This window comes from Pan paniscus, chromosome 10 (assembly GCF_029289425.2).
Source record: "Pan paniscus chromosome 10, NHGRI_mPanPan1-v2.0_pri, whole genome shotgun sequence".
Classification (NCBI taxonomy): Eukaryota; Metazoa; Chordata; class Mammalia; order Primates; family Hominidae; genus Pan; species Pan paniscus.
This window is the reverse complement of record NC_073259.2, coordinates 7,984,370-7,999,415: the sequence shown is the minus strand read 5'-3', so window position 1 is coordinate 7,999,415 and position 15,046 is coordinate 7,984,370. Positions and strand designations below refer to the sequence as shown.

Genomic DNA, 15,046 nt, shown 5'->3' with positions numbered 1-15,046 from the left:
AAATGGGAAGCTGCAGCTGGGGGATTAGCCAGACGCATTAGCAGAAGTTCAGGGCCAGGCAGGGCTGAACGATGAGGGGATTGGTCTAGAAACGCTCCATGGAGGCCCCCAGGCACAGACTGGCTGCGTGACTGGCGTTCTGGCTCCTCTAGTCCAGAGGAGCTTCCCTTCTATCTGGTCTGTGTCTTGGACCTCTGAGCGAGACTCTCAACAGTGGGTTCTGCAGCCGAACGAAGTTTGAGAACCCCGTCCAGGCCGTATGTGCAGTGTCTCTCAGCCTGGCAACCTGATGGCTTCCTGTGTTAGCTGGTGAGGCCTTGAATCCCAGGCAGAAGTTGCCAGGATGGGGGAGTGGGCTTCTTTCTCCACAAGGGAAATGTTCTTTCCACTGAAGCCTAGATCGCTGAAACCTGAGGAAATGGAGACCAGTTTGCAAATTTGTCAAACAACATTCCAAATGCAAACCAGATTTTGTTCCCAGTATTTCCTGCAGGAAAGCAATATGCTGATCGGAGTAAAAGATGTTCACAAAATACTATTCAGTGAAGGGAGTGGAGATTAGACAACTTGCCTTTAACTCCTGCCTCAAGTTGAGACTCTTTATTAAGTATCCGTTTTTAATTCTGAAAGGGTAGAAAATTCAAACATGGGTGTAGGAGTGGCTGGTGTATTTCTCCTCAATGAGACGTTCTAAAGGCAAAACCACTGCTTGGTGCCCACTGGTCCCTGAGGGTTGGGCTCTGGTGTGGACACCTGGCCGAAGGACTGCTCTGGGAGCTGTGTCTGGCAGATCTGTAGTCCGGCAGTGGAGCTTTTAGAAGAAAAGGACCGTGAGGCTGTGGAATGATCGTGAGGCCCAGAGAATGGGAAAGGCAGGGCCTCCACCCTGCTAGGGAGGTAGGGATGCAACAAAGCCTCACTGGCTGGCGTGGAACCTCCTGAGGATCCACTGAGGATTCCACGGTCCCTCGGTAGGGGCAGGTGGATCTGAGGCCGCCACAGTCCCTCCGTGTTTATTCAGCAATCCCACCACCAAGAGGCCTCTGCTTTAGGAAGGAAAGAAACGCCACGTGTCTTGTGCCACCAGAATAGCAATGCAGAGATGAGGCTCTCAGCCTGGCACTCAGGCAGTAGGCAGGCAGGTCCACCTTTCTCTAGGGCGAGTTAGGCTCCCCCAGCTTTGTGGGAGGCCAGGAGAAACCTTCCCCTACAGCTACAGAGGAGGGGCCAAGGATAGCAGATATTTTCCAAGAGACACAGGGAAGCAAAGGGCTACCCATTTAATATTGCAAAGGAAGCAGAAAAAGGAGATGAGCTGAAGAGAGGTGGTAAGCTGCACCCTGCAGCAATGGGGGATCGTTACAAGGATGGGCTGATTTAGACAGGATGAAGAGCCCTTAGGAGAAGAGAGACTAGGTGCCAAATATGTCCCAGTGCAAGACCAACCACGAGCTGGGCAACTGCTGGCATCATAACCTCTGTGGCTTAGAAACAGGAGCACACAACTAGATGCCTCCCTCTCTTCACCAGCCTCATGGCCTAGGCACTAGGGAGATGTGACTGGAATCTGGGCTGACCCCAGAAAAAGCCTGGCCCCCTATGGTTGTGTGGAGGAGCCTAAGGGATGAAGCCGGGTCCAGACAGGCTGCAGGTGAGGCACCAGGTGTGGGCCAGAGATGCACCACTGCACTGCCTCCCTGTCAACCCAGGCAGGGCCCCTCCCTCCCAGGGCTCCTGTTCGGTACCTACTCACCCTGTATTTCTTGTCTCTGCTCCCCCGACTCATGATTTCATTAAGACCACATATGGGGCAAAGCACATATAATCAACTCCAACTCACTTCAAAATTCCAAAATTTTGCCTAAACAAAATTCGTCCCTGCAAGTCACCCTCATCCCTCCACTGGTCCCAGAAGCATCTGCTCTCATCATTCCCAAGGCTCTTTTCTATGCATGTGCAAAAGGCTCCCAGGAGACTGAGGCCTTGAGAAAGATGCCAAATTCTAAAAAGGATTTAGGGGCATTTGGAACAACCCACCTTAAGGACTTTTGCTATGGTTTACTGAGTCATTCAAGGCATGCGTTTAGCCACTCTTTGTTTATTCTGGCATAAGCAGAAGCAGCAAAATCTCTCCTATAGCTGCATGCACACCCCAAGTGCTATGAGCCAGAGCTAGACCTGGCTAATGATGCTAATAACCTTAGTGCACCTCGTATCACCCAAATATTCCTGAGGTTCATGTGGCCAAAGTGCGTCATTCATTGGCCAGGCAAAATAAAGCAACAACAACAACAACAAAAACCCTAACATGGTTCCAAGCAACCTTATGAGCCATCCAGATGGCCAGAGACAAGGAAATAACTTGCAAATGATCTCGACGTCCTCCTGCGTTATTTCCTGCAGTAAAGACCAGGCACTCTCACAAGATGGTGAACGGCGGGTGCTCTGGAGACGTCCACAATGGCTGTGTCTCCTCCGGGATGGCACAAAAGGATCCTCCAAAAATAGGCCTCTGGGATAAAGAGCTCCTGACATTCTGACCTTGACTCTGCAGACTGCCAGGACTTCAAGAGAGGGAGAGTCCAAGGTGGCGGCCACTTGAGCACTCACTGGGCTCAGAGTAACAAGGGATTAGCCCAAAGGAACCGGCTTCTTCTCAAGGTAAAATCTGCTGCAATGGGCTCCCTCCTATTACAAGACAGATGTGTTGATGGAACTTCATCACCTGCGTTGTTTTTTTTTTTTTTTTTTTTTTTGAGATGGAGTCTCACTCTGTCACCCAGGCTGGAGTGCAGTGGCATGATCTCGGCTCAATATAAACTCCACCTCCCGGGTTCACGCCATTCTCCTGCCTCAGCTTCCCGAGTAGCTGGGACTACAGGCGCCCGCCACCTCGCCCGGCTAAGTTTTTGTATTTTTAGTAGAGATGGGGTTTCACCATGTTAGCCAGGATGGTCTCGATCTCCTGACCTCGTGATCCGCCCGCCTTGGCCTCCCAAAGTGCTGGGATTACAGGTGTGAGCCACCGCGCCTGACCTCACCTGCATTTTAATAACTTACACTTCACCAGTGTATGTAGGCCTGTTAGGTACAAATATTTTATGGAGATTCTTTTTGTGAGGTTAATAACTTATTTATAAGGAGATCTCTTCTACATTTTATTTAAGATTCTTTGCATTGCTGTTTTGAAAGCCTAGAATGACTCTACCTTATCTTATGCTACAGTGGAGCAGGGTGTCTGGGGGAAGCTTCATTTGATTGGGGTTTGGTTACCTGTCATCTTCGCCTTTCATAGTTCCCTGTTTCCTTCTCATCCACCTGTCTTGAGCAGTCTGGTTTTCTGGGGCCACAGAACCAGGCCCCCTGTAGAGCGAGAATGGGGATGAGGCCTCTGTACAAGTCCAGAGCACAGGCACAGCCTGTGTGCGCCCCACCCTCACCCCATACCTGCAGACTGCATGCTCACGGACGAGCTGCCCCAAATGCGCTCAGTGATACAGCAGGGAAACTGTCAGAGGAACTGCGGGGCCAGATGTGGTCTGAGATGAAACGAAAGTCCTTAAGCAGGGGGATATCCTACAGCGGCACAGAGCAGCCTGGGTTCCATCAGGAGCACTCAGGTCCAACCGTGTGTGCATGCTGTGTGGGAGTGGTGGAGAGGGGTGCTCTTGGATCATAGCCCCTGTCCCTCTGGGGAAGTCTGAATTCAAAGTGATTTTCACGGATCCTTTCTTCTTGCCTGAAGCCCAGCACAGTTAGGACCAAATTGAAAAGAGATAACACAGAAGGAAGAAGAGGGATGTACTGGTGAGACAGCCAAGTGGGGAGGGGTCCCCAGAGAAACTCCAGCCAGCCTGAGCACTGGGAGGAGTGCACACTGGGGTGGAACCGCAGAAGTTAACGCCACCGACTGCAGCAGGGAGAAGCCTGACCCCTCCTTTTCCTGGGTAGAACCTTGGAATCAACCTGTGAGGCGGGAAGCCCATGGGCAGGAAGGGCACTCTCTCACTTTGTTAAGAGTCTCTCTTTCCCTTTCCGTTCCTTTTAGCAAAATAAATCTCATTTTTCTCACTCTCTAGATCATCTGCGAGCCTAAATCTTTGTGGCTGTCTGACAACGACCCTGTCTTCAGCTGACTTAAGGAAAAGTCCCGCAACACTGGTAAGATAAAGGGAAAGAGATAGACAGTGATACTTACCCCACAACCACAATTATAAAATCTAGTAGGTTCCAGCCGTTGCGGAGGTAGGCATTGGGGTGAAAGAGGAGTCCATAGGCGATTACTTTTAAAAACGCTTCCACCGTAAAAATTATGAGAAAGAGATATTCCACTCGTTCCTAGGAAACAGAAATAGAAAAGAGAGAAAAAGAAGTCATTGGTTTGGGGATTTGGAAAGTTTGGAACCAGTAGATCTCATAAGTAGGTGGAAGACAATGCTGCCCCCTCTGTGGTGGAACCAAGTGGGGACACCCAGGCCAAATTAGTAACTCCACGACCTGCTCTACCATGACAGCACCAAGCTACTGGGGATTACAGGATTTTTTTTTTTTTTTTTTTTTTTTTTTTTTTTTTGCGTCAAAGTTCCCCCATGAACATGTAAATATTAGACTAGTGGAAAAATTTCATATTTTTTGAAACACTTTATTTAATCAGTTGACATTTTATTGTGCCCTCCCAGAAGAGAATTCATAGTGTCTCCATCTAAAGGGAAACAATGTCAGGGCCAAAAGAGAAGGGGATAAAGCACAGCTCCTGGAAAACCGTGCTCCGATTCTGCAGGAACAAGCCCTGAAGACAGCAGACTTGGTCTTGGGGAGCGTACTAGCCGAGTTCCTCCAAAAGACAGAGCAAAAATGCAGCCACAAAGAAATGGAGACGGTGAAGATCCCTTAAGAGCAGCCCAGACAGAGGCAACCTGCTCACATACACCGATCCAGAAATGTGAAATCTCTTTCTTGAGAAAATAAAACCTTCTGTCCAAAGACATCGAACATTTCAGCAGAGAAAATCAGCACTTTGCGGATGGAGGCAGGCACTGGGTGGGAGTGGAGAATGGAAAGAGCCCCTCTCTTTCCTCAAGGGGCAGAAGACAATCTTCTTCCTCCCCTGCCACCTTGAAGAAGGGCTTTGCATTTAAGGATGCAGCTCCCATCCCTGGGAGCCCAGAGCGAACAGGACAAACTTGTTGGCTCAATTAGAGCCAGCCGACTCTGTGCTGATTCATGCACATCCCTCGCCACTAATTGCTTTCTCCCACACCCCCATCCCAAGAGCAGAGCGTTAATGGCCCCCACCAGGCAAAGGCTGCCTGGATGCCTTCATGCTCCACTGCTCGCCTCTGTAGAAGCCTCAGCCATCCCTCACTGGAGCCACGAAACACCCATCCACATTGCATTCAGGCATAGGCCCTCCAGAGTGCGGCGGGCCTGTCCACAGCCCCAAGTGGGCACTCGGCTCAGAACCCCTAGACCCATTTTCCCCTCCTCTGCGAGTCAGAGGGAGCTCTGGTGTGTGCACATGGGAGCAGTGGTGAGGGGGTGCTCCAGGCTCACCCACATTCTGGAGGAGGGATGTTGCCCACAAAGGCCCACCTCCTCCTGCCTAGCCAGCTGGGAGGTTCCTCCAAGGCAGGGCCATCGGGAGCAGGGCCAGATGGGAAGCTCTGCAGGGAGCCATCAGGCCATATCAGTACCCTGGGCTCCCATTCACTCCATCACAATCCCCTGGGCATGTAGGGAGTGCCAGCCTCACTGTGAAGCAGTTTGAGGATGCAAAATTAAAAACTGTAGAATTCTGGGCCCTACCCAGACCTACTGAAACAGATCTTCTGGCTATGAAGCTTGGAAATGTGCATCGTAGACAATCTCCAGGTGTTTCTGAGGTACCCGGAAGAACCACCAGCTCACGTGCGGACGAAGGCCCAGATTATGCCACGGCATGGGAAAGGAGTGCAGGGGTCAGATTTCATCAGCGTCTCAGAGGCAGATTTGTCCTTCCCTTCCTGCCCATTTTTGTGCCATAAAATTGGTTTAGGGAGGCAGCTGCCTTGGGGTTGTGAACCACAAACAAATCGCAGGACGTGGGAAGCTCCAATCTTTTAAAGTCAGGTGATGTTGGGTTAAAATGTACATCAGGGCAAAGTTAAAGGAGAAAACATGAGACAACACAGCACAGGGGAACCTGAGGATGTTTGTGGGAATGGGAACAGTGGAGCTGTCACACAGCCACTCAGCCCGTCTCCTTATCCCCAACCCATGATGGTTCAGAGCTTTCATGTCTGCCACTAGATGACAGGGTCACCTCTTTCTATATTCCCAGAAAGGTGAAGCTGAGATGGGAAAGAAAGCACAGGAAAGGGAAACACACAAGTTCGGTATCCATTAGGTGTCAGGTGCTTTCATATGTGCTGGCTGCTTTCACACTTCCATTCACCTGCCCACCCATCCATCCATCCATCCACCCACCCACCCACCAATTCATCCATCCATCCATCCATGTACCCATTCACCCATCTATTCATCCATCTTTCCATGCACTCACCCATCCATTCATCCATTCACCCACCCACCCACTCACTACTCATCCATTCATCCATCCATTCACCCACCTGTCCATCCACCCATCAATCCATCTATCCACCCATTCACCCATCCATTCATCTATCTTTCCACCCATCACCCATCCATTCATCTATCCACCTACCCACCCACTCACCACCTATCCAGACAGCCACCCACCCATTCATCCATCCATCCATCCATTCACCCACCTATGCACCACCCACTCATCCATTCATCTACCCATTCACCTACCTGTCCATCCATCCATCCATCCACCCACTGACGCACCCATCCATCTGTCAGTCCTCCCACCCACCCACCCACTCACCCATTCTTCTAACCATCCAACCACCCACTCATCCATCCACCCACCCACCTATCCATCCACCCATCCATCCATCCATCCACCCACCCACCCACACACATACATACATATATATACCCACCCACCATCCAACCACCCATCTATACATCCACCCACTCACCCATCCATCCATCCACCCACCTATCCATTTATTCAGCTATCCATCTATCCACCCACCTACCCATCCATCCATCCATCCATCCATCCATCCATCCATCCACCCACCTACATATATCCATCCATCCATCCATCCACCTACCTATCTATATATTTATCCATCCATCTATCCATCTACCCATTCATTCGTTCACCCACTCACTCATTCATCTATCTGATCATCCATCTACTCATCCACTCACCCACCATCCACCCACTTACCCACCTATCCATCCACCCATCTGTCCCCTCAGTCATTCATGATCACTGTGGCACAACTAGTTGCATTGCCAAAAAGTGACCCTGTATCTCCCTCTGGGTTGTCTAGATAATGAGCCCTCCAGAAGAGGTAGCACTCAAGCACAGAACCACTCCTCCCTCTGGCAGAGAGAGCAGCAATATCCTGAAGGCTCTGAGGGCCCTATATGCTGGGAAACTGGCATTCCCAGACAACTCCTATAAACAGCTGGCACCCCTAGTCCAGACCGCCTGGTACCAAGCAGTCTGCTTATTTCCTCATTGACAGGCTGCTTTCTCTTGCTTAATTGCCCTATAAAAAGAGAGAGCCATGGGTCGTGGGGTGTGGTGAGGGCCCTCCACTTGGGTACAGGTTTACTGCAGGGCCAGCAGCATCCTCGACCTGGCATATCTCTTTTTGAGATGGAAGGGTTGGGGGATGTGACTTCTCTTGTTGACCTTTGGCCTTGGCAAATTTTCCCAAAAAAGCCTATCCTTTGATCCATGCCATGTAACATTTGTCCTGCATCCTGGCATAGAACATGTGGAGACCCAGAGGGACCTGTCCCACCTGACAGTGATCATTCAATCCAACATTAACTCAAGCATTCACAAACATGTTTATGTAAGTGTTGGATGCTGGAGACTTGAGGAAAAAGTCTCAGAAAAAAGTCTCAAGGATGTAGTGGTACAATGCAGGGCAAATGGACAGATGATTCCAATACAATTAGGACATGGCATGGCATTCCGGAGGCAAGCACAGCTGGCTATGGATGGACTTCCCAAAGTAAGAATCTTCAAGCTGAATCTCGAAGGATGAAGAGTTGTCCAGGTGAAGAAGGTTAGGTGCTGGGGGTAGGGAGTAGGGAATGTGGAGGGGGTCAGGCATTGCAGGTGGAGAGTGAACTAAGAAGATGGGAAGTACGGACAGCTCTTCTATGCAAACATTTGATTTGGCTGGAGTGAGGGTGTTGAAGTAGCAGGGCTGGAGGGCCCGGCAGGAGCAAGATGACCAGGAACTTTGTGGCTCTGCCTGGATGCTTGGATTCCATTCTGAGGAGAATGGGAATGACCTGGTGAGATATGCCCTGCAATCTGGCACTGGCTGGAGAATGAGTGATGGGGTTAAGGGCAGGGGAGTGACCCATGCAGAGATCATGGAGATGGGAGCCAAAGTAGAGACAGTGGGATTGGTGAGACGTAGGTGGATTTGAGAGGAGAAAGCATGTGCTTTGTTTTCTGGTTCTACGTAGGGGTTGAGGGAAGAGGCAGTGCAGAGATGTGCAATGCCCCCTCCCTGAGGTTTCTAATTTGGGTGACTGTGTGGATGGTGATGCCTCTCACTGCAGCAGGGGACTTTACGAAGAGGAAGAGGGGTTTTGGAGGAAGGTAGAGACATCAGTTATGAACTTGCTGAAATGGAGATACTGGGGATCAGACCTACAGAGGTGGGGCCCGGAGCAGAGTTCATCTTGCAGGGGACGGCTGAACGAGGAGAGTGTGCAGACTAAAGAGAAAAGGGCAGAGGCTGGGCTCCAAATCAGTACGGAACAGCCACTACAAACCCCCATTAGCATGTGCATCCCATCAGAAACCTCATCCCCAAGAAAGCCCCTTCACATTATGCGAATTTATCTCCAGCAGAAGTTACAGGACCTTTCTTAAAATCATGAAGTCTGGGAGAGAAAGAAACTTAAAGGTTATCTAATTAACCTCCTCACCTGAAAAATTAGGATTCTGACAAGATACTCAAGCCAGGGAGAAATGCACAGAGGACAGGAAACCAGACTTTCTGACCTTCAAGCCAAAGGTCCGTTCATCACATCTCACCTGCCGGGGTACTGGAGAAACGCAGTTCACTGGTACCACTTATCCCCAGAGACATGGCTGGTTTCACAGTCATCATGCCTGATTGTTTAAGGGTCTGAGATAGAACTGGAAGGGCCCAGGGAGCCAGTAAGAATGGGTCTGAACAGGAATCCAGAGAAAGACAGCTGCCTATTGTTGAAACGTCTGGGACACGGTCACTGTGTAGCATTTGTGTGCAGTGTGTGTGTGCGTGTGCTGACTAAATGTTGCAAGAAGCAGTGTTATTCACTCTGACCTTAGAGGCATGACTGCCCTTCTAGAATTACTTTAAAAAAAACAACAAAAAACATAAACAAGCAAGACAGCTTGGTTAATTCCTTCAAAACATATGTTGTGCTGTCATAGAAACATCTAAGGGCGAGTATGAATGGAGTGAAGAAAAGAAAAAGTTGGTCAAAGACTGTTCTCATAGATGCCCCAAGTGCCTCTGGTTCCTTGAACATACAGTTCCGCGGCCCTCTTCATGCCTGAACTCTGAAGCCAGAGGCCTGTGTGCCCTCCTAAATCCTGGGTGGCCACAGAGCTCATTGAGAAGGCACCAAATATTCAGCATGCAAACTGGCCCTTTTGGTGATCTTGGGAAATGGGAAGCTTTGGAAGCCAAGTGGAACAGACGAAGACTCCCATTCTTACTGTTCAGTGTTAAGGTTGGATAGTGTAGAGGAGGTGCGAACAACTGCAGAAGAGAGAATGAACCCCAGACCAATAGCATGGAAACACCCAGACTTTCAAAGCTGCAAATGGGCCATACCCAAGGCCTTGGGAGCCCACCCCTCACACCAGTGTGCCCTGGATGTGGGACACGGAATCATAGCAGATCATTCTGGCTCTTTAATGACTGCCCTACTGGGTTTTGAACTTGCCTGGGGACTGTGACCCCTTTCTTTTGACCAATTTCTCCCTTTTGGAACAGGAAAGTTTATCCGATGCCTATATTCCCATTGTATCTTGTAAGTAACTAACTTGCTTTTGATTTTACAGGCCCATAGGTGGAAGGGATTTGCCTTCCATCTTGCTCCTGCCGGGCCCTCCAGCCCTGCTACTTCAGATGAGTCTTTGGACTTTTGAGTTAATGCTGAATGACTTAAGACTTTGGGGGGACCATGGAGAAGGGATGATTGTATTTTGCAACATGAGGACATGAGATTTGGGAGAAGGCAAGAGCAAAATATCGTTTGAGCATAACCTCACCTAGATCTCATGTTCAATTGTAATCCCTAGGGTTGGAGGTGTTTGGGTGATGAGGATGGATCCCTCATGAATGGCTTAGCCCATCCCCTTGGTGATAAGTGAGCTCTCTGCATTCCTGTAAGATCTGATCATTTAAAAATGTGTGGCACCTCCCTGCTCCATTCTCTCTCTTGCTCTGTTCTCATCATGTGATGTGCCTGCTCCCCCTTTGCCTTCTGCCATGATTGGAAGCTTCCTGAGGCCTCCCCAGAAGCAGATGGCACTATGCTTCCTGTACAGCCCACAGAACCATGAGCCAATTAAACCTCTTTTCTTATACATTACCCAGTCTCAGGCAGTTCTTTATAGCACTGCAACAACGGCCCAATACAGGCTGGAAGGGATTCCCCGGCGCTCCTGGAGGACCCTGCTCCTCTGACAGTGGGTGGATCCCTGCCAGCCTTGAGGCAGGCTGATGACCTTGCCCACAGATAGCTCCTGTCTTCTTCCTTTCTATCACTTTCTCTTCAATTCCATTTTTCCTTTATTGCTTCCTATTTCCATCTTCTTCTCCCTTTCTTCCTTCTCTCCCTGTTCATTTCTTAGATCTCCTACTGGCAACTGGGGGGTCCATGGCCACACTCATGTCTGAAATATTTAGAAGAGGTCAGTGGAGAGAGAGCCCCAGTTCCAGGAATCATGATGGCTTCTAAACACTTGCGGAGCTAATTAGACACTGATGTGTACAGGCTATCCTAGTTTTCCATTTATCTTCTCATGTATATATTACCACTCTTTTCAACTACATTATAAGCTTCTTGAGGACAAAGACTCAAGAATGAGAATAATAACGATGAGTCTTTACTGATGAGAAGTCTTTGAAAGATGGTAATAATTTTGATTCTGGCACCAACTGGCTGCACATCCTTGGACAAGTCACTCTACTTCTCTGGGTCTATTTTCTCATGTGCAAAAGGATGTAAGAAAATTACAGTGCTGCAAAGAGCTCTAGGCCTCCACAGAGGGCTTCGGGACAGGTGCAGGCAAGGGGAAGGCTAAGTAAGGAGGCTTTGACTCCCCATCCCCTCTTGAACCAGAGCAATGCCATAATCCCACATGCTGAGTGTCCAAGGGTCCTAACACAGTTGAAGAGGGTCCAGGGAGCCAGTATGACAAAGTGTGGACAGAGAATACACACAAAAAGCAGCAGCAGCTACCTATTACTGACCAGTCCGGAAGAATTTTACTGGCTTTATGTGCCAGGTTCTGCATAAGATTTGAAAAGAGGGATCAGTGTTTTTTTTGTTTTTCTTGGAACTTTGAATACCACTTCCAAAGCGATAGCTAACTTCCAAAGTCCCTCCAAGATGCTATGGCGAGGGAGACCGCCAGGCCCTGGTTTGTGTGCATTTCTGCCAAAGGCACAGTGAGATTTTAGGACATGGGACGGAATAAAGAGCTCCTCTTCTTCACTTCCTCTCCTTGTTGTTCTGAGGATCACCATGAATACAAACAGACTTTATAATAAAACACCCTCCATTAATGAGATTATTAATATTTGTGCTTTAGGGGAACATAGACTCCTTGTGAGCAGAAGCCATGCCAGGGTAGATCTCCTGGGACCAGGACAGTCTGGAGAGACTGACTGAAGTGTCTATTCCCATGTGCACAGTAGAGCTGGGGGATGCTCACCCACCTGTGCTGAACACTGTATGGCTACATCCACTAGGTGACAGACCCAGGGTGTGAGAACTCATACCAAGACAGCTTCTGTGTGCCCACCTAGATTTATGTAAATGTACTTATGGAAGCCAGCAAGAATTCTCCACCAAACAGAATTGATGAGAAGCCCAGTTATGCAATTCCATCTCAGTACAAGGTGCAAAAGACAATCAACACAATAATAATACCTCAAGCAGCACATTGTATCTCAGGTTGTTTCAGAACTTGAATACTCATCAGCCTGACCTCTACATGCATTTCCTGCCTATTCTCTGTCTGAGAGATGAAGGATGCACAACCCCTTAGCTCTCACTACCTCATTCTTCTCCCATGTATTCATCCAGCACGCCACAAATACTTCCTGAGAGTTGCAGCACTTTGCTCCACTTGCCGCATTGCCCTCTCAGCGCATCAATGAGTTGGAGAATGTAAGAGGCTGGGAGAAAAGCCAGGACACCCATCCCAAACTCCTTGGGATACGGAGGTGAGGGGGCTGATTCAAGGACACATGTCTTGCCTATGTGAGGGGCATGAGGGTTTCTCCATGGCTGGTCTGACATTCCTTCTGCTGAAGCACGGCCGTCTCTATCCATGGACTGTCTGAAACCCCTGGGTTACTGTGCCCAACAGGAGCTGCTGGGCAGGTAAAAGCCTGCTTGCCAGGTATAGCTGGAGGGGCGGGCAGCAGGCCTCCCACACTGAAGGCCTCCTCCTCCTGGGATCTCCACCTATGCCTGAGATTCAGCCATGAAGAAGCCTTCCTTCCACTGACAGAAATGGATAAACAAAATGTGGTGCCTACACATTCCCACACATGCTACAGCATGGACGAGCCGTGAAAACACTGTGCTAAGCAAAAGAAGCCAGACACAGTAGGACAAATACCGTATGATCCCACTTACATGAAAGATCTAGAGTAGGCAAATTCACAGAGACACACAGTAGATTACGGGTTACGAGGGGCTGGGGGAGGGAGCAATGGGAATTACTGCTTAACAGGTACAGAGTTCCTGTTTGAGGAGATGAAAAACTTCGGAAATGGTGGTGATGGTTGCACAACATCGTGGGTGTGATTAATGCCACTGAATTTCACACTTAAAAATGGTTAGAATGGTAAATTGTGTTATATATATTTTACCACAATAAAAAAAGAAGCATTCTTTTGGATCTTAAATGTTTGACAGCACAGCCCTTTGTAGTGGGCCAGCAGACAGATGCACAGGGTGAGCCTAGACTGGGAAGAAGGGCTGGGCAGGGAGGTGGGGCAATGCTGTGATTTCACAATCCTGAGGGCAGGTCCTGCCGGGGGTCTTCTGCAGCAGCCTCTGCTAGAAGGTGCCTGCTGCTCCGAACGGTCTGGGCTTACACTCAGGACATTCTTGTAAAGCAGAAGGACAGGGAAAACCAGTAATAGCCTAACAGCAAAGCAGCCTTGAAGAGAACAATGCACCTATTTGTTGAGGGCAAGCAGCAATTGAGGCTGGGTGAATTTAAAAGTATGCTAGTTTCATTGGTTTTACAGTAGCTCAATTAAAAAACAAAAAAACCCTTCTCAAACTTATCTGTTTCTCTGTACTTCCCCAGGATGTTAAGTTGAAATGGCTTATTTGCCTATCAGTTTCTTGCGAGTATGCTTTTCTCCCTGCCCCAAAACATGGGTGTGGGCCTGACTTGCCTCCCTGCCCCAGCATGTGGGTGTGGGTGCTCAGATCCAGGGTGCTGAAAGCTGCCTCGTTGTCTGACACTAGCCCTGTGCACGCCTCTTGGGCTCTTCACTTCCACTGCCCCAGCCAAGACATGTGCCTGTGCTGACCTCTCACAGGCAGGTCTGGGGATGAGAAGCCAGTGCGGTAGATTTGCACACCCCAGTGGCCTCCTTATGGCCCACGTTTTTCCAACTGCAACCTACAGGGCAGGCATGGGGCATTTGATTTGCCTGGTGTCCAGCGTTTGAACAGTACAGAGGGCATGATCAACCTTTGCCACAATGCTGCCTGTGTCACCCTCTTGGAGTTGAGAGGAAGCCCAAATGCCACCCAGGCCAGCCACCTGCCCAGGGCAGGAGCCCCTTCTCCACTGACCTCCTCTATCCCAGGGCTGTCAGGTCCTCATAAGGCTACTTGTTCTGTCATTGGGCAGCTGTGTGTCAGAGCGTGGCCACAGCCCCAAACTCTCCAAGGAGCTCACTGTGCTCATGGTGATTACCTCTTCTTTGGGGGCAATGGAGTGGAGAGGGTGACAGATATTACCAATCAGGGCTGAATTACTCCTGGGGACAATGGGCATTTGCTTAGTGACCTGTGGGCTAGCATGTAATTTCCCAAATGGGGAAAAAGTGCAGCAGTGGCCTTAAAACTGTCTACTAACTGCCCACCTTCTTTCAGGAGTTAGACCAACACCTGGCCCAGGGAACAGGATCCTGTCTTTCTGCCTCACCCCATGGCCTCTCCCCACTCAGGCCCCCATCATGGGTTGTTTGGATACTAAAAGAGCTTCCTAACCAGGCTCATTGACACCTAGGGAGTTTTACTGCTCGAAAGCCTTCAATGGCTCCCTTCTGCCCTTAAATGGGATCTAGCCTCCTTAGCATGGTTCAAGGTCTGTCACAGTCTGACCCTCCCCGTTCCCCAGCCACATTCTGTGCTCCAGCCACACCAAAGGCTCACCACACCCAAACCAGGCAGGCTGTTTCCGGCAGCTTTCTTCTTCATGCCCTTCCCATCCCTGCCCCTTTCTCCACTTCCAAGAACTCCTACTCCTCCACGATGCCGCTCAGTGGCCACCCTGCTCTGGACTTCTCAATCCCCATCTGCCTGCCATGTCCACCTCCAACATCACCTCCTTCCGCCATCACCACCACCACCATGACTACCACGACCACCATCACCACCACCACCATCACCACCACCACCATTACCACCACCATCATCATCATCACCATCCCCACCATCACCACAACCACCACCA

General features: G+C 49.7%; 1 protein-coding gene across 12 annotated transcripts in view; it reads right to left on the bottom strand.

Moving 5' to 3' along the window:
• Window positions 1–15,046, bottom strand: part of CACNA1C (calcium voltage-gated channel subunit alpha1 C) — a 651,888-nt gene that overhangs the window by 247,033 nt on the left and 389,809 nt on the right. For all 12 annotated transcript variants that reach the window (XM_063593291.1, XM_055095249.2, XM_055095251.2 and 9 more), the window contains exon 4: window positions 4,199–4,338. In XM_063593291.1, the coding sequence (XP_063449361.1) occupies window positions 4,199–4,338 (140 nt within the window). The remainder of the gene's footprint in view (window positions 1–4,198; window positions 4,339–15,046) is intronic.